This window comes from Dromaius novaehollandiae, chromosome 32, assembly GCF_036370855.1.
Source record: "Dromaius novaehollandiae isolate bDroNov1 chromosome 32, bDroNov1.hap1, whole genome shotgun sequence".
NCBI classification, from domain to species: Eukaryota; Metazoa; Chordata; class Aves; order Casuariiformes; family Dromaiidae; genus Dromaius; species Dromaius novaehollandiae.
In genome coordinates, this window is record NC_088131.1 from 689734 (window position 1) to 709969 (window position 20236).

Consider the following 20236-nt stretch of genomic DNA (forward strand, 5'->3'; position numbering starts at 1 on the left):
CCAAGGGGGATCCCCGTTGCGGGGGGGGGTCCTAGTTCTGAGGGGGATCCTCATTGTGTGGGGGGGGCTGGTTTTGGGGGGGCCTGGCTGTGAGAAGGAGCCTCACTTGGTGGGGGGGGTCCCCAGTTCGGGGGGGGTCCTGGCTGCGAGAGGGGTCCCCGTTTGGGGGGGGGGGGCCTGGCTGCAAGAGAGATTCCTGTTGGGGGGGGTTGGGGGATCCTAGGTTGGGGGGGGGTCCTGGGGGGGGGGGTCCAGTTAGTGGCTCCCACTTTGGGGGGAGGAGGCTCCCCTCGGGGGGGGGGGTCCAAATTGAGACACAGGATCCTGGGGGGGGGGGGTGTCCAGTTGGGGGCCACCCTGGGGTTTCGGGGGGGGGTCCTGGAGCTCCCCCCCCCCCCCAGCCTCAGCCCCCTCCGCCGCTCCGAAGTGACCTGGGAACACCGGTTTGGGGCGGGGTGGGGGGGGGGACACAACAACATGGAGGCTGTCACATGTTTGGGGGGGGGGGGACATGGGGCCCATCATGTGTTTGGGGGGGGGGACAGGGCCCGTCATGTGTTTGGGGGGGGGGGCACAGACCCTGTCAGGAGTTTGGGGGGGGGGGGGGACCAGACCCCATCGCACGGTGACAACACGACCCCGGAGGGCTCCAGGGAGGCTTTAATGGGGCACAGGCAGCGTGGGGGGGGGGCCCCCCCGCGCACCCCCCCCATCCCGCGGTGCTCACGTGGGCCGTCACGCGTGTCCGGGGGGGCTTCACACATGTCCGGGGGGGCGTCACACGCGTGGAGGCTGTCGCGGGTGCGGAGGGGGGGCCGTCGCGTGCGCCGGGGCCGTCGGCGATCCGGGGGCTGTCACAGCGGCCGGGGGGGCGGTGATGATGTCACGCGCGGGATGACGTCACGCGCGGGATGATGTCACGCGGGGGGGGTGACGTCACGGGTAGAGGGGGGCGGCGCCGTCGCGCTCCACCTCGATGGAGACGATGTGGTGGCCGGGCACCATGGCCAGGCCCAGCACCCGCGGCTCGCTGCCCGGGAAGGAGTCTGCGCCACGGCGACGGGGACGGGGACGGGGACGCCTCAGCGGGGCCCAGGCGTCCGGGCCGCCCCCACCCCCACCCCCACCCCCCCGCGGAGGGACCCAAGGGTTTGGGGCCACCCCCCAGGAAGGGACCCCCCCCCCCCCACATCCAGGCCACCCCATGGAGAGGGGACCCAGGTGTCCGGGCCACCCCATGGCCAGGGGGAGGGGACACCAGCTGCCCCACATGGAGGGACTCAGATGTCCGGGCCACCCCATGGAGATGGGACCCAGGTGTCCGGGCCACCCTATGGGACGAGGACCCAGATGTCCGGGCCACCCCATGGAGGAGGGACCTCAGTGTCCGGGCCACCCCATGGAGAGGGGACCCAGGTGTCCAGGCCACCCTATGGGACGAAGACCCAGGTGTCCGGGCCACCCCATGGAGGAGGGACCCAGATGTCCAGGCCACCCCATGGAGAGGGGACCCAGGTGTCCGGGCCACCCTATGGGACGAGGACCCAGGTGTCCGGGTCACCCCATGGAGAGGGGACCCAGGTGTCCAGGCCACCCCATGGAGAGGGGACCCAGGTGTCCAGGCCACCCTATGGGACGAAGACCCAGGTGTCCGGGCCACCCCATGGAGGAGGGACCCAGATGTCCAGGCCACCCCATGGAGAGGGGACCCAGGTGTCCGGGCCACCCTATGGGACGAGGACCCAGGTGTCCGGGTCACCCCATGGAGAGGGGACCCAGGTGTCCAGGCCACCCCATGGAGAGAGGACCCAGGTGTCCGGGCCACCCTATGGGACGAGGACCCAGGTGTCCGGGTCACCCCATGGAGAGGGGACCCCGGTGTCCAGGCCACCCCATGGAGAGGGGACCCCGGTGTCCGGGTCACCCCATGGAGAGGGGACCCAGGTGTCCGGGCCACCCTATGGGATGAGGACCCAGGTGTCCAGGTCACCCCATGGAGATGGGACCCAGGTGTCCAGGTCACCCCATGGAGAGGGGACCCAGGTGTCCAGGCCACCCCATGGAGAGGGGACCCAGGTGTCCGGGCCACCCTATGGGACGAAGACCCAGGTCTCCGGGTCACCCCATGGAGAGAGGACCCCAGTGCCCAGGCCACCCCATGGAGGAGGGACCCAGATGTCCGGGCCACCCCATGGAGAGGGGACCCCAGTGCCCAGGCCACCCCATGGAGGAGGGACCCAGATGTCCAGGTCCACCCCATGGAGAGGGGACCCAGGTGTCCGGGCCACCCCATGGAGATGGGACCCAGGTGTCCGGGCCACCCCACCAGGGAGGGGACCCAGATGTCCAGGCCACCCCATGGAGAGGGGACCCAGGTGTCCAGGCCACCCCACCAGGGAGGGGACCCAGGTGTCCAGGCCACCCTATGGGACAAGGACCCAGGTGTCCGGGCCACCCCATGGAGAGGGGACCCAGGTGTCCTGGCCACCCCATGGAGAGGGGACCCAGGTGTCCGGGCCACCCTATGGGACAAGGACCCAGGTGTCCTGGCCACCCCATGGAGATGGGACCCAGGTGTCCAGGCCACCCCACCAGGGAGGGGACCCAGGTGTCCGGGCCACCCTATGGGACGAGGACCCAGGTGTCCGGGCCACCCCACCAGGGAGGGGACCCAGATGTCCAGGTCACCCCATGGAGAAGGGACCCCAGTGCCCGGGCCACCCCATGGAGATGGGACCCAGGTGTCCGGGCCACCCTATGGGACAAGGACCCAGGTGTCCAGGCCACCCCATGGAGAGGGGACCCAGGTGTCCGGGCCACCCCATGGCCAGGGGGAGGGGACACCAGCTGCCCCACATGGAGGGACTCAGATGTCCGGGCCACCCCATGGAGAGGGGACCCAGGTGTCCAGGCCACCCTATGGGACAAGGACCCAGGTGTCCGGGCCACCCCATGGAGAGGGGACCCAGGCATCTGAGCCGCCCCATGCGACAAGGACCCAGGTGTCCAGGCCACCCCATGGAGGAGGGACCCAGGCAGCCCCCCAGGAGGCCCCCCTGCAATGCGCGGCCCCCCCCCCCCCCGCCCTGAGGGGCCCCGGCGTCCGGGGGGGGGCTCACCGGCGGCCTTGAGGAACTCCTGGGCGGAGCCGAGGATGACGTTGGCGTCGCGGTCGGTGCAGAGGAAGGCCCCCACCAGCGTGCGCCCGTCCGACATGCGGATCCGCATGCTGCGGTTGAGCAGCGCCTCCAGGCGCCGCCGGGCCCGCGGGGGCCCCCCCCCGGGCTCCTGCGCCCCCCCACCCCGTCAGCCTGGCTTGGGGGGGACCCTGGAGGGACCCCTCCCCCCATAGCCCCCACCCCCACCAAATTCTCCCAGGGACCCCCCCCCCCATAACTCCTGGGGTGCACCCATAGCCCCTATGGTCCCCCCCGTAGCCCCGCAGCTCCCCCCCATAGCCCCCCCACCCCAACCAAATTCTCCCAGGGACCCTCCCCCCCCATAGCCCCTAGGGCGCACCCATAGCCCCTATGGTCCCCCCCCCGTAGCCCCCAGGACTCCCCCATAGCCCCCCAGCTCCCCCCCATAGCCCCCCCACCCCCACCAAATTCTGCCAGGGACCCCCCTCATAGCCCCTAGCCCCCCCCAGAGCTCCCTGGCTCCCCCCATAGCCCCCCCACCCCCACCAAATTCTCCCAGGGACCCCCCCATAGCCCCTAGCCCCCCCCACAGCTCCCCGGCTCCCCCCATAGCCCCTCAGCTCCCCCCATAGCCCCTAGGCCCCCCCATAGCCTCCCAGCTCCCCCCCCCCATAGCCCCTAGGGGCTCCCATAGCTCCCCGGCTCCCCCCCATAGCTCCTAGGGGCTCCCCATAGCTCCCAAAGCCCTATAGCCCCCCCCATAGCCCCTTGGGCCCCCCAATAGCCCCCTCACAGCCCCTAAGGCTCCCCTCACAGCCCCTAGGGGCTTCCTATAGCTCCCAAAACCCTATAGCCCCCTCCATAGCCCCTAGGGCCCCCCCATAGCCCCCCGCCTCCCCCCATAGCCCCCCGGCTCCTCCCCATAGGCCCGAGAGCCCCCCCATAGCCTCCCAGCTCCCCCTCCATAGCCCCCCAGCTCCCCCCATAGCCCCTAGGGCCTTCCCATAGCCACCCCATAGCCCCTAGGGGCTCCCCATAGCTCCCAAAGCCCTATAGCCCCCCCATAGCCCCTCGGCTCTCCCTATAGCCCCCCCACAGCCCCTAAGCCCTCCCATAGCTCCTAGGGCCCCCACCCTAGAGCCCCTCGGCTCCTCCCATAGCCCCTCAGCTCCCCCCCATAGCCCCTAGGGCCTCCCCATAATCCCCCCCATAGCCCCTAGGGCCTCCCCATAGCCCTAGGGGCCCCCCACAGCCCTCATGGTCCCCCCCATAGCCCCTAGGGGCCCCCCCCACAGCCCCTAGGACCCCCCCATAGCCCCTAGGGCCTCCCACAGTCCCCCCGAAGACCCTACGGCCTCCTCCATAGGCCCTAGGGCCCTCCCAAAGCCCCCAGTGCCCCCCACATCCTCTAGGGCTGCCCCATAGCCTCTACCCGCCCCCCACAGCCCCTAGGAGCCCCCCATAGCCCCTAGGGCCCCCCCACAGCCCCTATGGCCTCCCCTATAGGCCCCAGGGCCCTCCCCATAGCCCCCAGTGCCCCCCACATCCTCTAGGGCTGCCCCATAGCCTCTACCCGCCCCCCACAGCCCCTAGAGGCCCCCCATAGCCCCAAAGGCCCCCCCATAACCGCTGAGACCCCCCCGTAACCGCTCAGGCCTCCCCATGGCGCCTGGACCCCCCCCCCCACGGCCCTGCCCCCCCCCCAAAGCCCAACGCAGCGCCCCCACAGCGCCCCCCTGCCCCCCGGCTACGCCCCCCCCACCGCCCCCTCGCCGAGGCCCCGCCCCCTCACCGCCGGGCCCCGCCCCCGCCCGCCGCAGCCGTTCTCCTCCCGCGGCTCCGGCGGCTCCGCCATGGCGCCGCGCTCTCGCGAGAGCGGCGGCGAGATCTCGCGGGCGCGGGGCGGGGCCGCGCCCTCCCGACAGCCCCCGCGCGGCAGCGGCGGCGGGGACTACAGCTCCCGGCAGCCCTTGCGGCGTCGTGGCAGGGGCGGGGCTCTACATATCCCGTCATGCCTTGCGCTCACCGGTGGCCGGGAGGGGGAGTGGCGGGTCGCCATCCCGCCATGCCCCGCGCGGCAGCATGGCGGCGGCGGCAGAGAGGGGGCGGGACTACATTTCCCGACATGCCTCGCGCAACGCGGCAGCCGCGGCGGGCTTTCCCGGCAGGCCGCGCGCGGCGTCGCGACTGGGGCGGGGCTGCCGGCAAGGGGCGTTGCCGAGAGCCGCGGTTGCCGGGGCAACGGCGTTTCCCGGCGGGCGGCGCGCGGCGTTGCCATAGGAACAGCGTTACCGCTGGGCGGGGCGGGAGGTGTTGCTATAGGAACAGCGTTACCGCTGGGCGGGGCGGGCGGTGTTGCCATAGGAACAGCGTTCCTGGCGGGCGGGGCGCGCGGCGTTGCCATGGGAACGGCGTTTCCCGGCGGGCTGCGCGCGGCGTTGCCGGGCAGCGGCGCGTCCCGGCGCTGCCGCCCGCCCTCCCGCCCGGTGATGGCGGCGCCGCCGCGGCCGCGGTTCTTCACGCCGCGGGAGGTGGCGGCGCACGCGCGGCCCGGCGACCTCTGGGTCAGCTGCCTCGGCCGCGTGCTCGACCTCACCGCCCTGGTGCGGGAGCACCACGGTACGGCGGCACCGCGGGCCCCCCCCTCCCCCGGTGACACCCCCCCCTCAGAACCCCGGTCGCCCCCTTCCCAAGCGGGACCTCCGTTCCCCCCCGAGGGGCCCCCGGGACCCCGTTTCCCCCCCCGGGACCCCTTTCCCCCCCCCGAGGGGCCCTGCACCCTGTGCTCCCCGTCCCGGGACCCCATTCCCCCCCCACAAGGGCTCCAGCACCCTGCGCCCCCCCCCCACACCCCGTTTCCCCCCCGGGACCCCGTTCACCCCCCCCCAAGGGACCCCGCACCCTGCTCCCCCTCCCCGGACCCTGTTCCTGCCCCCCCCGGACCCCGATTTGCCCCACCCCCGCGCCGTTTGGGTGCTGGGGTGCCCCCCCCCGTTTGGGGGGGGGTCTCTCCCTGTCCCCTCCCCCCCCAGGGGAGCCCTGCCTGCGCCCCCTGCTGGAGGCGGCGGGGACCGACATCAGCCACTGGTTCGACCCCCAGACCCACGACGTACGTGCGGGGGGGGGGGGCTATGGGGGGGCCCCCAAAACCCCGAGGGGGGCTGGGGGGCCGCGGCAGCACCCGCCGGGGGCCCGGGGCAGGGTGGGGCCCGGTGTGGGGCGGGGGGTCCTCGTCCGGGGGGGCACCCAGTGGGGCCCAGCATGGGGCGAGGGGTCCTGGGGTGGTTTAGGGGGGTGCCGGGGGGGGAGGGAGCACCCAGTGGGTCCCAGTGTGACTTAGGGGTCCCGGTGTGGGGCACGGGGGTCCCAGGATGACACCCAGTGGGTCCCAGTGCAGCGTGGGGGGTCCCAGGGTGACTTATGGGTCCTGGTGTGGGGCACAGGGGTCCCAGGATGACACCCAGTGGGTTCCAGGGTGATTTTGGGGGTCCCAGGGTGACTTAGGGGTCCCGGTGTGGGGCGTGAGGGTCCCACGATGACACCCAGTGGGTCCCAGTGTGCAGTGGGGGGGTCCCAGTGTGGTTTTAGGGGCCCCAGTGCAGGGTGGGGGGTCCCAGGGTGACACCCAGTGGGTCCCAGTGTGATTTTGGGGGTCCCAGGGTGACTTAGGGGTCTCGGTGTGGGGCGTGGGGGTCCCAGGATGACACCCAGTGGGTCCCAGTGCAGGGTGGGGGGTCCCAGGGTGACTTCTGGGTTCCAGGGTGACTTAGGGGTCTCGGTGTGGGGCACGGGGGTCCCACGATGACACCCAGTGGGTCCCAGTGTGCGGTGGGGGGGTCTCAGTGCGATTTCAGGGGTCCCAGGGTGACTTAGGGGTCCCGGTGTGGGGTGTGGGGGTCCCAGGATGGCACCCAGTGGGTCCCAGTGCAGGGTGGGGGGTCCCAGGGTGACTTATGGGTCCCAGGGTGACTTAGGGGTCCCGGTGTGGGGCACGGGGGGCGCAGGATGACCTCAGGGGTCCCAGTGTGGGGAGCCGTGCCGGGTGCCAGGTGGGGGGGGGGTCCCTAAGCAGCCCCCCCCCGGTGTGTGTGGGGGGGTCCCTAAGCAGGGGGGGGGTCCATAGCAGCCCCCCCCCGGGGGTCCTCACGCCCCCCCCCCCCGGCAGCTGCTGCAGCGGGTGGAGCCGCGCTCGGGGCTGCGGGTGCCGGGGGGGGGCCGCGGGCCGGGGGTGCCGCCGCCGACGCCCCGCTCGGACTGGGTGCCCCCCCGCGGCCCCCCCTGGTGGCGGGACCCCCGCTACGAGGTGGGGCGCCTGGGCCCCCCCCGCCGCCTCCGCCTCCTCAACGCCCTCACCGGGCAGCAGCACCTCCTCGAGGTCAGGCCCCCCCCCCCGGCCCCCCCCCCCGCATCCCCGGGGGGGGCACAGCAGGGTTTCGGGGGGGTCCCAGGGCTCGACGCCATCCCCAGCTGGGAGGGGTGGTCCTGGTGTTACAGGGGGGGCCTGGATCCTCCCCCCCCCCAGGGACGTCCCCACTGTCACCCCAGGGGAATTGGGGGGGGTAATTGGGGGGGGCACGGTGACGGGGAGAGCCAGGGCTTCGTTAGGGGGCTGGGGGGGGACCTGGGGGGTTGTTAGGGGGTGGGGGAGGATCCGGGGGGGTCATTAGTTAGTGGGGGGGGCCCACAGTGAGGGCGGAGGATCGGGGGGGTTATTAGGGGGTCGGGGGGGTCGGGGGGACCCACAGTGTGTGGGGGAGGATCTGGGGGGGGTCGTTAGCTGTCACAGGGGGGGCCCTACAGTGAGGGGAGGGACCTGGGGGGGTCGTTAGCCAGCCCAGGAGGATCTGGAGGGGGGGTCATTAGCTGGGGGGGGGGCACAATGAGGGGGGAGGATCCAGGAGGGTCGTTAGCCAGTGTGGGGAGGATCTGGGGGGCCATTAACTGGTGGGGGGGGACCTGGGGGGTCGTTAGCTGGGGGGGGGGCCCACAGTGAGGGGGGGAATCTGGGGGGGTCGTTAGCCGACATGGGGGGCCCCACGGGGGGGGGGAGAGGATCCGGGGGGGGGTCATTAGCTGGTGTGGGGAGGATCTGGGGGGGCCGTTAGCCAGCTCAGGAGGACCTGGGGGGCCATTAGCTGGTGTGGGGGGGTCGTTAGGGGGTGGGGGGGACCTGGGGGGGGTCGTTATCCAGTGGGGGGGGCACCTGGGGGTTTGTTAGCTGGTGGGGGGGGACCTGGGGGGGGGTGTTAGCTGGTGGGGGGAGGATCTGGGGGGTCGTTAGCCGGCATGGGGGGACGCACAGGGACAGGGGAGGCTCGGGGGGGGCCATCAGCCGTTCCGGGGGGGGGGGGTGCCGTCGGTGACCCCCCCGGCGCAGGTGTGCGCGGAGGAGACGCTGGCGGAGGTGCTGGGCCGCTCGCTGCCCCTCAACGCCCACGCCGGCAGCTACAGCTGGCGCCGCCCGGGGGCCCCCGCCGCCCTGGAGCCGGGGGGGCGCCCGCTGCAGCCGGGGGGGGGCCCGGGGGGGCCCGACCTCGACCTCGACGCCGACCTCGACCCCCCGCCCCAGCCGCCCGCCCTCCTGCTCCACTTCAACGACGACTTCACCGAGCTCTAGCCGCCGGTACGGACCCCCCCCCCCGCTCCGTTTGACCCCCCCCCGGCTCCATTTACCCCCCCCCAGCTGCATTCAGGCCCCCCCCAGGCTCTGTGGGACCCCCCCTGGGCTCCATTTGACCCCCTGGGCATCATTCGGGGCTTCCCCTGGCCTCCATTTGATGCCCCCCCGGCTCCATTCAGGCCCCCCCAGGCGCCATTTGGGCTCCCCGGGCTCTGTGGGACCCCCCCCCAGGCGCCATTTGGGCCCCCCCGTTCCGTTCAGGGCCCCCCCCCGGCCCCATTCAGGCCCCCTGCACTCCATTCAGGGCCTCTGGGCTCCGTTTGACCCCCCCTGGCACCATTCAGGGCCCCCCCAGGCTCTGTTCAGGCCCCCTGGGCTCCGTTTGACCCCCCCCCCAGCACCATTTGGGACCCCCCCCAGCTCCATTTGACTTCCCTGGGCTCTGTTCGGGCCCCCCCCCGGCACCATTTGACCCCCTGGGCACCATTCGCCCCCCCCCCCCGGGCTCCGTTTGGGCCCCCCCCAGCTCTGTTCGGGCCCCCCTGGGCTCTGTTTGCCCCCCCCGGGCACCATTTGGGCCCCCCCTGGCTCCATTCAGGGCCCCCCCGGCTCCATTTGGGTCCCCCCGGCTCCATTTGCCCCCCCCCCGGCTCCATTTGGGCCCCCCCAGCTCTATCTCCATGGCGGAGCGGTTTCCCCCCCCCCTTTCCCGGCACGGAAGCGGCTTCGACGCCATCGGAAAAGCAAAGCGTCCGGCGCCGCTCCGGCTTTATTTTCCTTTTTGGGGGGGGGTCCAAATCCACCCTGATCCCTCGACTCCGGAGCAGAGCCCCCCCGGCGGCACCCCCCGCCCGCCACCTCCCCGTCCAGGCCACCGCTCCGAGGCGAATCCCGGCGCTCCGGCTCCTTCCGGATGATTTTCCGAGGGGAAATAAAGGCCGGTTCACTGCGCAGCAGCCACGGCTGAGCCTCGTCTCCGGGGGGGGATCTTGGGATGCGGTGCTTCCCGACGGATCCGCTGGCATCCCGGAGCCCCCGGGAGCGAAGCCCGCGGAGCAGCCGGAGCGGGGGCTCGGCCCGGGCCGTTGGGCTCCGGAGCCGCTAGAGGTCAGGCCTGGAACGCCGCTGGGCCGCCCCCACCCCAAATCCCGCTGTTTTCCCCTGAATCCGGCCTTTTTCCCCTCGAATCCAGCCGTTTTCCACCCCAAATCCAGCCGTTTCCCCCCAAATCCGGCTGTTTTCCCCTCAAATTTGGCTGTTTCCCCCAAATCCGGCCGTTATCCCCTCAAATCCAGCCGTTTTCCCCTCAAATTTGGCTGTTTTCCCCCAAATCTGGCTGTTTTCCTCCCAAATCCAGCCATTTCCCACCCCAAATCTGTCCGTTTTCTCCCCCAAATCTGGCTATTTCACCCAAATCCATCTATTTTCCCTTCAAATCTGGCTGCTTTCCCCCACATCTGGCTGTTTCCCCTCAAATCTGGTTGTTTTCCACCCCAAATCTGGCCATTTTCCTCCAAATCCAGCTGTTTTCCCCCCAAATTCGGCCCTTTTCCCCAAAAATCCAGCGGTGTCTCCGGGCGAGGCGCCATCTCAGGTATCCCAGCACTCGGGGCTTTTCGGGAGCGGCTCCCCCATCCCACACTCGCCCCCGGCATCTCTCCGCGCCCGAATCCCTGCCCAGCTCGGAGCAATGTTGGAAACTGGGAAGGAAAAAAGGAGCCAAAAACGGGGCATTTTGCCACTTTGCCCCGAATCCGGAGCCGCCGGGAGCCTCTGTGGATTCAGGCAGCGTCCCGTCGGCCGCCCTTCCCTACGGAGTAGGTTTCGGAGCGGGTTTTGGGGCTGGGTTGCGGCTCCCGGAGCGCGAGGGGCATCGGAGCCTGGTACGGGATCACCGTCCTCCACAGTGGCTCCACAACGGTGATCCGTCCGGACGGAAAGAGCCGGGCACGGAGCGTTCCTCATCCTCGTTTTCCGGAGGGGGATAAAAGCCGGGGCAATGGCAGCTTTGGCACCGGGGGGTTTTGCAGTGTCTCTTTGGTTTGGCTGGACGGTTCCTGGGGGGGGGGGGGGGGGGGGGGCTTCCCGACGGCTTTCCCAGCGGAAAAGCCCCCGGGGCCGCCATCCCCGGCGCTCCGGCGCCCGTCTTCGATCCCCTCGGCTGCGGGTGCTCGTCCGGGGAACCGTGGCGTTCCCGAGGCCGGGGCAGCTGCCCGGAGGCTTCGGCTGTGATCCCAGTTCCATCCGGCTGCGATCCCAGCTGCGATTCCAGCTCTGTCTGGCCACGACCCTGGCCATGACCCCGGCTCCATCCGGCTGCGATCCCGGCTGCGATCCCAGTTCTGTCTGGCCATGACCCCAGCCGTGACCCCGGCTCCATCCAGGCTGCGATCCCGGCTCCGTCCGGCCGCGATCTCGGCTCCACCCGGCTGTGATCCCAGCCACAATCTCTGCTCCGTCTGGCTGCGATCCCAGCTGCGATCCCAGCTGTGACCCTGGCCGCGATCTCGGCTCCCCTGGCCATGATCCCGGCCGTGACCCCGGCTCCGTCCGGCCGCGATCCCTGCTGCAGTCCCAGCTGTGATCCTGGCTGCGATCCCAGCTCCGTCTGGCCACCATCTCAGCTCCACCCGGCTGCGATCCCGGTCACAATCTCTGCTCTGTCTGGCTGCGATCCCAGCTGCGATCCCAGCTCTGTCCGACCACAATCCTGGCCGTGATCTCGGCTCCACTCGGCCATGATCCCGGCCGTGACCCCAGCTCCGTCTGGCCGCGATCCCTGCTGCAGTCCCAGCTCTGATCCTGGCCGTGATCCCGGCTCTGTCTGGCCACAATCTCGGCTCCACCCAGCTGTGATCCCGGACACGATCTCTGCTCTGTCCGGCCACGATCCCAGCTGCGATCCCGGCTCTGTCCAGCCACAATCCCGGCTGTGATCCCGACTCTGTCTGGCCACGATCCCAGCCGTGACCCTGGCTCCATCTGTCTGCGATCCCTGCTGCAATCTCATCTGTGATCCCAGCTCCATCCAGCCATGATCCCAGCCATGAGCCCGGCTGCAATCCTGGCTCCATCTGTCTGCGATCCTAGCTGTGATCCTGGCCACAATCCCGGCTCCATCCAGATGCAATCCCAGCCACGATCCTGGCTGCGATCCCGGCTCCGTCCATCTCCAATCCCTGCTGCAATCTCAGCTGCGTTCCCAGCTCCATCCAGCCACAACCCTGGCCATGATCCCGGCTCCAATCCCAGCTCCATCCAGCCACGATCCCGGCTCCAATCCTGGCTCTGATCCCAGCTCTGTCCGGCCACGATCCTGGCCACGATCCCAGCTCCGTCCGGCCATGATCCCAGCTCCGTCCAGCCGCGATCCCGGCTCCATCCGGCCACAAACCCGGCTCCAATCCCAGCTCTGTCCAGCTGTGATCCCAGCTCCAATCCCAGCTCCAGTCCCAGCTCCATCCAGCCACGATCCTGGCCGCGATCCTTGCTCCATCCAGCCACGATCCCAGCTCCAATGTCGTCCCCGTCCGGCCACGGGTGCCAGGAGAAGCGCCGGGAGAAGCGCCGGTCGTCGCCCTCGAGGGTCCAGTCGCTAAATGGCGGCAGCGCCGGGGCCGCATCCGGTGCCCAGGCCCCGGCCTCGCTCCGCCGACACCTCCGAGGAAGAGGAGGAAGAGGAGGAGGAGGAGGAGGAGGAGGAGGCAGCACCGGGGAGGCTGCTCGCTGAACCCCCCCCCCCCCCCCCCTTTGCCGCCGAGCGGTGCCGCAACAGCAAAACGGGGCCGGAGACAGCAAAAAAGGGGAAAAAGCAAAAACCGACCAGGCCCAGGCAGCCGGGGAAGGCGAGGTTGGGCCCGGGGGGGGGGGGGGGGGTTGCGTTTGGGTGTCAAAACCTGGCAAACGGTTAAACCCCCCCCCCCGGGGTTGTTCCGTGGTGGCGAGGGGACGGCGCCGAGTGAAAAAAGACACCCGGCGCCTGGTGGAAAGGTGAAATAAAAATTATCAGCGAGGAAAAAAGCAGCAAAATGAAAACGGGGGGTTGCCAAATCCCTCCCGCAGCGTCAACACAGATTCACGGTGTTGGTCCTCCTGGGGGGGGGGGGGGGGCAGGTTACATATACAAGGTACAAGGTGCCGCGGGGAACAGGCGGCCGGGCCCTCCCTGGTGTGGACCGGTCGGTGATTTATTCCCCAAAACAACCCTCTTTTTGCCAGGTTCGCGGGGCAAAAAAGCGGCTGAACGAGCCCAAAATCGACTGTAAAAGCCTGGTGTTAAATCCACGGTGTGCAGCGGGAGTTGGGCCCGGCCACGGCGGCTTTGGGGGGATTTACAGAGTTTTTTTTTTTCCCTTTTTTGCTTTTTTTTGGGGGGGGGAGCAGCTGCCTGCGGCTCTGGCTCGGGGGGGGGGTAAAATCCCACCTGGAAAGGGCTTTTTCCCCCGGAGCGAAGCGGGGCGGAATAGGTCCGGGGCAGCACCGGAGCGGGCCGCGTCGCGGAAGGCCTCAAAATCAGGGTCGGGGAGGAATTAATAACCGTTATTGCGATAAAAACACCCTAAAAAACGAAAAAAACGAGGTGGAACAACCTGAGCGGGGAAAAACACATTAATTTTGGGGGGAAAAAGAAGCGGAGGAGGCGAACGTGAAGACTGGGGCCGGTTGGGGGGGGGTGTTTGCCCCTGTCACCCCGTTTTTGGGGTGTAACATTCAACAGGCGGAGGCAGCTCTCGGCGGCAGCGGGAAGGCCCGGCGGACAGACAGGCGGACGGACGGACACCGAGGCGGATGCGGGGAGGCCGCCCCCCCGGTGACAGGGCTTTTGGGGCCGAAAACGCCCCGGACGCATCGTCCTGCTGCCCCCAAAAGCCCCCCCCAAGCTGCCCCCCCTGCCCCCAGCCCCTTTCCCGCTAGCCCCCCTCGCTTTGGGGGGATTTGGGGGGATTTTGGGTGAAAAGGCCCCTTTTTCCCCCCCAACTCGCCTCCGAAAGCGGCGATCCAGAGCGGCGCCAACAGCGTTTTTCACCCCAATTTTACAGGGGGGGGAACCAAAAAGGGGCGAGCGCTTTTTGCCAGCGATTCTGGGGCGTTTTGCTTGCTTTCGGCTATTTCTCGGGGGGCCGTTTCCCCCCCCCGGGGGGGACACACGGACCCATCGGAGGAAAACACCCAGTGAGACCCCTGCTAGCGACGCACTTCGCCGGATTTGGCCCCGCGCGCCTAAGTGATTTTCAAGGCTGTTTCTCTCCTTTTTTTGTTCTTCCTTGCCCTCCAGCCCAAAGAAAGAGTAGGGAGAAAAAAAACCCGCACCACTCCCTGCCCAAGTATTTAAAAGTAAGGAAGGGAGGGGAAAAATCACCCCCCCCTTTTTCTTTTTTTTCTGCCCCCACCCCTCTTCCCCCCCCCCCCCCCGGGTGGACTAGTAAAGCGAGGAAAGGAGGCGAAAAAAAATCCCGTGGTGCGACTAGTATGGAACTAGTTAACCTTTAACAATTTATGCTGATGTCATACTGAGCATGAGTACTGATTAATCCAGCCTTTTTCTTGCCCCCCCCCGGCAAAAAATATTTTTATTGAGGGAGGTGGGGGGGGGAGCAGAAGGGGGGAAGGAGGGGGGGGGGAAGAAATAATTTGGAGCAGCCATCTTTGTTTTATGCAGAAATCTTTCTCTTTCAGTTCCCCCCAGCGCCGGGAATATACAAATATTGTTCATCTCTGCCCCGATCTGAGATCTTCTGAGCGATTAAAGAGGCCAAAAAAAAAAAGCAAAAAAAAAAAAAAGCAAAAAAAAAAAAAAAAAAAGAGGGCGAGCCAAAAAATCTGAATTATTCGCTATCGCCAGCTACCTATAGCCAGAGCAGCAACAACAACAACAAAAAAAAAAAAGGGGGGGGGAAACCTAGGCTGCTTTTTTTTTTTTTTTGCCTGATTTTTGTTGAGGCTTTTTTTTTTTTTTAATCTTTCTTTTTTTTTTTAACCTCAAGGAAGAGGTGTGTGTATGTGTGTGGGGGGTGACTTAAAAAAAATCCAGCCAGCCATTTTGTTTCTTTTTTTTTTCTTTTTTTTTTTTTAATAAAGGGTGGGGGGGATTTTTTTTTTTTTTAAACCTTCTTGGGGGGGGGGGGCTCGGTTTTAAAAATAATTTAAGGGCGGCCATTTTTGTTCCTTGACTCTTGTGGAAAATATTATTCTGAGCTGCCCCCTCAGAATTTCGATGTATTTTTAACCGCTCTCTCTCCCCCCCCCACCCCAACTTTTTCTTTTTTCCTCTTTTTCTTTTCTTTTTTTTTTTTTTTTTTTGAGAAAGGGGAGGAAAGAGGAGGGGGGAGGCGGCGGGGGAGAAAAGTTTCGGGGAGTTTTCTCGCTGTTTCGGGGGGCTCATGGCCGCGGCGGCGGGACGTTTTCCCGCTGCCGGCGGCCGGGGCTGAGGTGCCGCGGGGGGGGGGGAGGATTTTTGGTGTGTGGCGGAGGGGGGCTGCCCCCCCCTTCTCTTTTCTCTCTCTCTCCCTCTCTCTCTCTCTTCTCTCTCACTCACTCCCTCTCTCTCTCCCTCCCTGCCCCCCCCCCCACCCCCAGCACCACCATGGCTTCCCCTCTGAGGGAGGACGAGGAAGAGGAGGAGGAGATGGTGGTGTCTGAGGTGGAGGGGGACGAAGAAGACGAGGAGGAAGAGGAGGAGGAAGACGGAGCAGGGGACAACAGCCCCGGCGACATATTCCTGTCAGCCGTGCAGGCGGCGGCGCTGCCGCTGGCGCCCGCGCCCGCAGCATCAGCTCCCGCCGCGGCCGCTGAGGCGACTGAGGCGCCTCCAGGTAAACAACCCCCCCGCCGCGCCCCCCCCCCCCACTAACGGCTTTGGGGGGGGGGGGCGCCGTGTTTGTAAACAACCGCCAACGGCTTTCGAGCGTTGAGGGGCCGAACGCTCCCCCCTCCCCCCCCCCCCCCAACGGGCGCGCGCGCTGCCCAACGGCTCCGGGCCGTTGCGGTGTGTGTGGTGGGGGGGCGGTTTCTAGGCCCCCCCCCACCCCCCTCCCTCCTGCCCGGTCGCCGCACGGGCGCGCGCGCGCGCTGCCCAACGGCTCCGGACTGGGGGGGGGGGGGGGGGGAGCGGTTTCTAGGCCCCCCCCCCCCCCCACCCAGCCGCCGCCGCGCTGCGTTGCCCGGTTTAACGCGCCCGCCCGCGCCGAGCTCTTCCCCCTCCTCGCCCCGCCGCGGCCGGGTGAGTGTGTGTGTGACCGGGGGGGGGGGGGGGCAGCGGCCCGGCCTTCCTCCCCCCCCCCCACTCCCCGCCGCGCTCTTCCTCCTCCTCAACGGCTCCGTTTCGGGAAGGGGGGGACGTTTCTGGGCCTCCCCCCGCCCCGGTTTAACGCGCCCGCCCGCGTGGAGAGGGGGGGGGAGCGAGCGCTGACCCTCCCCGCCCAGCCGGGGGGGGGGGCCCGGCCTTCCTCCCCCACCCTACCGCGCTCTTCCTCCTCCTCCTCCTCGGCGGCTCCGCGCCGTTACGGGGGGGGGCGGTTTCTAGCGGCCCCCCCCCCACCTTTAACGCGCCCGCTCGGGTCGGTTATGGGGCCGCCACCGCTGTCCCCCCCCGGTTAACGGCTGTTGGGGGGGGGGGCACCGTCCGGGCCTTCCTCCCCCACCGGGCTCTTCCTCTTTCCGGGGTGGGGGGGGGCGGCCGAAAGGCCTCGGTAAACGAGGGAGTTTCCCCTCCCCCCCCCCCGCGCCGCCGTTAGCCCCGCCGGGGGGGGAGGGGCCGCTGGGGGGGGGCAGCGCCCCTCCCCCACCGGGGGGCAGCCTGCGCCATGGCCCCCCCCCACCCGCCGGGGGGTGTGGGGGATGGGGGGGCCCGCGGTGCCCCACGGTGCCCCACGGTGGGTGTGTGGGTGCTGCTGGGCTGGGGGCATCTTGGGTGCCCTATAGCGGGTTCGTGGGTGCTGCTGGGCCCCATGGGTGCCCCGCGGCCGGTTCATGGGTGCTGCTGGGCCCCTTGGGTGCCCTATAGCGGGTTCGTGGGTGCTGCTGGGCCCCATGGGTGCCCCACGGCAGGTTCATGGGTGCTGCTGGGCCCCTTGGGTGCCCTATAGCGGGTTTGTGGGTGCTGCTGGGCCCCATGGGTGCCCCACGGCCGGTTCATGGGTGCTGCTGGGCCCCTTGGGTGCCCTATAGCGGGTTTGTGGGTGCTGCTGGGCCCCATGGGTGCCCCGCGGCCGGTTCATGGGTGCTGCTGGGCCCCTTGGGTGCCCTATAGCGGGTTTGTGGGTGCTGCTGGGCCCCATGGGTGCCCCGCGGCCGGTTCATGGGTGCTGCTGGGCCCCTTGGGTGCCCTATAGCGGGTTCGTGGGTGCTGCTGGGCCCCGTGGTTGCCCCACAGCGGGTTCGCGGGTGTCGCCAGACCACTCGGGTGCCCCACGGCGGGTTCGTGGGTGCTTCCAGGCCCTGTGGGTGCTGCCAGGCCCCACTGGTGCCCCACGGCAGGTTTGTGGGTGCTCCCGGACCCCGTGGGTGCCCCACAGCGGGTTTGTGGGTGCTCCCAGGCTGGGGGGCACCTCGGGTGCCCACAGCGGGTTTGTGGGTGCTGCCAGGCCCCGCGGGCACCCCATGGCGGGTTCATGGGTGCCACCAGGCTGGGGGGCATCGCGGGTGCCCCACGGCGGGTGTGAAGGTGCTGCCAGGCCCCATGGGCGCCCCATGGCGGGTTCATGGGTGCCACCAGGCTGGGGGGCCCTGTGGGTGCCCCACGGCAGGTTTGTGGGTGGCACCGGGCCCTGTGGGTGCCCCACGGCGGGTTTGTGGGTACCATCAGGCCCCGCGGGCACCCCACGGCAGTTCTGCGGGTGCTGCCGGGCGTCTCGGGTGCCCTGTGGCCTGTTTGTGGGTGCTGCCAGGCCGTGCGGGCACCCCATGGCGGGTTTGTGCCTGCTCCCAGGCCCTTTGGGTGCCCCACGGCAGGTTTGTGGGTGCTGCTGGGCTGGGGGGTGTCTTGGGTGCCCCACGGCGGGTTTGTGGGCACCGCCGGGCCCTGTGGGTGCCCCATGGTGGATTCATGGGTGCCACCAGGCTGGGGGGCATCGCGGGTGCCCCACGGCGGGTTTGTGGGTGCTGCCAGGCCGGGGGGCATCGCGGGTGCCCCACGGCAGGCGTGTGGGTGCTCCCAGGCCCCATGGCCGCCCCACGGCGGGTTTGTGGGTGCCCCCCACCCCTGCGGCCTCCCCATGGCAGGTTTGCGGGTGCCCCCAGGCCCTGTGGGTGCCCCCCACCCCCGTGGCCGCCCCACGGCAGGTTTGCGGGTGCTCCCAGGCCCCATGGCCGCCCCATGGCGGGTTTGTGGGTGCCCCCCACGCCCTGTGGGTGCCCCCCACCCCTGCGGCCTCCCCATGGCAGGTTTGTGGGTGCCCCCAGGCCCTGTGGGTGCCCCCCACCCCCGTGGCCGCCCCACGGCAGGTTTGCGGGTGCTCCCACGCCCCATGGCCGCCCCACGGCAGGCTTGTGGGTGCCCCCAGGCCCCGTGGGTGCCCCCCACCCCTGCGGCCTCCCCATGGCAGGTTTGTGGGTGCCCCCAGGCCCTGTGGGTGCCCCCCACCCCCGTGGCCGCCCCACGGCAGGTTTGCGGGTGCTCCCACGCCCCATGGCCGCCCCACGGCAGGCTTGTGGGTGCCCCCAGGCCCCGTGGGTGCCCCCAAGCCCCGTGGGTACCCCATGGTGGGCGTGTGGGTGCCCCCAGGCTGCAGCCTCGAGCCCCCTCCGTCCCTCCATCCCTCCGTCCCTCCGTCCCTCCCTCCGTCCCTCCGTCCCTCCGTCCCTCCCTCCGTCCCTCCGTCCCCGTCCGTCGGTGGCAGCTCCGCGGGTCACGGCAGGGCCGCGCCGCCCCGGCTCCCCGCCGCCTTCCCCGGCTCCGCCGCCCCTTTGCCTTCCTCAAGCCCCCTTTTCCCGCGGGGGGGGGGCCCGCGGCGGGGGGGGGGGCAACGCCGAGCCGCTCCGCCCCCCTCCAACCGCTCCGTTTTGCTCCGTTTTGGGGTTATTTCTCGCTTTTCTCTCGTTTTGGCTCAGCAAAGCCGCCGGCTCCGGCCAGGGCACCGCCGGGTTTCCCTTTGCTGACCTGCTCCGGAGCAGCCGGGCCCCCCCCGCGCTGTCCCCCCCCCACCCACCCAGCCGGGCCCCCCCCCCGGCTTCAGTATTCCTGGTTTTGTCCTTTTTTTCCCCATTTTTCCCTCCCCATTTTTGCTTTTTTTTGCCGCCCGGCTGAGAACAATGGAGGCTGCCGGGGCGCCGCGACGAGCCGGGCGCCTGCGTCCCGCCGGGGGGGGGGCACAGAGCCGGGCCGGGGGGCCAAAACCCCCCCCAAAATAAACAGCGGAGCCCCACAGGCGGCTGCGGGGGCTGCCCCGCCGACCCCCCCCCCCCCCGGCGACCTGCCCCCTTTCCAGCTGCTTTTTGGGGCAAAATCACGTGGAATGGAGGGAAAAAAAGTGTCGTTCCCCCCCCCCCCCGTGTGAAGACCCCCCGTGTGAAAACCACCCCCCAATGAAGACCTCCCCCCCCGTGTGAAAACCGCCCCCCCATGTGAAGACCCGCCCCCCCCAGCGACCTGCCCCTTTTCCAGCTGCTTTTTGGGGCAAAATCACACGAGATGAAGGGAAAAAAAGCACCATTCCCCCCCCCATGTGAAGACCCCCCCATGTGAAGACCCCCCCATGTGAAGACCACCATCCCCCCCATGTGAAGACCCCCCCCCCGCTCGAAGGCTGCCCTCGGCCCCTCTCCACTCCCACCCCAACCCGGGGGGGGGGGCCTCCCTGTTTCTTCATTTTTCCCCCTTTTCCCTTTTTTTTGTTTCGCTTTTCGCCTTTCGTAACCGAAGGCGCCCGACGCCGCGCGGGGGGGGGTCTTTGTCCCGGCTCGCCGTCGAACAGCCGGGTGCCGCGGGCAGGGGGGTCCCACGGGTGGGGGGTCCCGGCGGCCTGGGGGGGCTCTGCCCCCCGCCACCCCCCCCGCCCCGTTCCCGCTCCGGGCCCGGGCGGCGGAAATGTCACGTGGGTGGAAAATTCTAGCTGGGCGGGAGCCAGCGCGGGCGCAGCCGCCGCGCATGTCTGCGATGGGCCGCCGCCGCCCCCGGAGGGGGGGGGGGGGCGCAGAAAAAAGGGGGGAAAAGCAGAAAAAGGAGGGCCGGGCCCCGCTCCTCCTTCTCCTCCTCCTCCTCCTCCTCCCCGCCGCCGCCGCCGGGGTTTCCCTCGCCGCCGGGCCAGGCCGCGGGGGCCGTCCCCCCCCCCGCCGCGCGCGTGTGTGTGTGCGCACACCCTGGCTCGTTCTCCCTGTTTTTTTTTTTTCCCTTTTTTCCCGGTTTCCCCCCCGCCGGCGGGCTGGCTCCGGGCGAGCCCCGGCTGCCCCGGCGCCTTGGCAGCGGGCGGTCCCGGGCGCTGCCAGAGGATTAGGGCAGGAATGTGACCCCGGCGGGGCCGCGGCTCCCGCTTCCGCTGCC

At 69.3% G+C, this 20236-nt stretch overlaps 3 protein-coding genes across 6 annotated transcripts in view; 2 read left to right on the plus strand and 1 right to left on the minus strand.

The window, feature by feature from the left end:
* Positions 1-642: 642 nt before the first annotated feature.
* Positions 643-5062, minus strand: NAA38 (N-alpha-acetyltransferase 38, NatC auxiliary subunit). The gene is made up of 3 exons (XM_064501167.1): positions 4933-5062; positions 3120-3288; positions 643-1046 (listed from the first exon to the last, which is right to left on the minus strand). Exons 1-3 carry the CDS (start codon positions 4993-4995, stop codon positions 937-939), a joined length of 342 nt encoding a protein of 113 aa, XP_064357237.1. The 5' UTR covers positions 4996-5062; the 3' UTR covers positions 643-936.
* Positions 5063-5569: 507 nt separating this feature from the next.
* LOC135324557 (cytochrome b5 domain-containing protein 1) lies at positions 5570-10390 on the plus strand. 2 transcript variants are annotated; one of them, XM_064501136.1, is made up of 5 exons: positions 5570-5759; positions 6173-6249; positions 7306-7515; positions 8518-8763; positions 10326-10390. In XM_064501136.1, the coding sequence occupies exons 1-4, from the start codon at positions 5630-5632 to the stop codon at positions 8755-8757; spliced, it is 657 nt and encodes a 218-aa protein (XP_064357206.1). In that variant the 5' UTR covers positions 5570-5629; the 3' UTR covers positions 8758-8763; positions 10326-10390. The 2 variants fall into 2 exon arrangements, with proteins under 2 accessions (XP_064357206.1, XP_064357205.1); XM_064501135.1 differs by lacking the exon at positions 10326-10390 and adding an exon at positions 9588-9716.
* A 3984-nt stretch (positions 10391-14374) lies between these two features.
* Positions 14375-20236, plus strand: part of CHD3 (chromodomain helicase DNA binding protein 3) — a 56439-nt gene continuing 50577 nt past the window's right edge. The window contains exons 1-2 of one of the 3 annotated variants that reach the window (XM_064501132.1): positions 14375-14750; positions 15337-15572. In XM_064501132.1, the coding sequence (XP_064357202.1) occupies positions 15344-15572 (229 nt within the window). In that variant the 5' untranslated portion in view covers positions 14375-14750; positions 15337-15343. Of the gene's footprint in view, positions 14751-14922; positions 14977-15218; positions 15573-20236 lie in introns of those variants that run through there. The other 2 variants (XM_064501133.1, XM_064501134.1) reach the window with 2 other exon arrangements.

Excerpts from the sequence above, each read along its gene's own strand:
- NAA38 (XM_064501167.1), bottom strand. The coding sequence starts at position 4,995 with ATGGCGGAGCCGCCGGAGCCGCGGGAGGAGAACGGCTGCGGCGGGCGG. Across the intron at positions 3,289-4,932 it reads GGCGGGGGCGGGGCCCGGCG|GAGCCCGGGGGGGGGCCCCC; the intron begins GTGAGGGGGCGG and ends GGGGGGGCGCAG. Across the intron at positions 1,047-3,119 it reads GGAGTTCCTCAAGGCCGCCG|ACTCCTTCCCGGGCAGCGAG; the intron begins GTGAGCCCCCCC and ends GCCGTGGCGCAG.
- LOC135324557 (XM_064501136.1), top strand. The coding sequence starts at position 5,630 with ATGGCGGCGCCGCCGCGGCCGCGGTTCTTCACGCCGCGGGAGGTGGCG. Across the intron at positions 6,250-7,305 it reads TCGACCCCCAGACCCACGAC|CTGCTGCAGCGGGTGGAGCC; the intron begins GTACGTGCGGGG and ends CCCCCCCGGCAG. Across the intron at positions 7,516-8,517 it reads GGCAGCAGCACCTCCTCGAG|GTGTGCGCGGAGGAGACGCT; the intron begins GTCAGGCCCCCC and ends CCCCCGGCGCAG.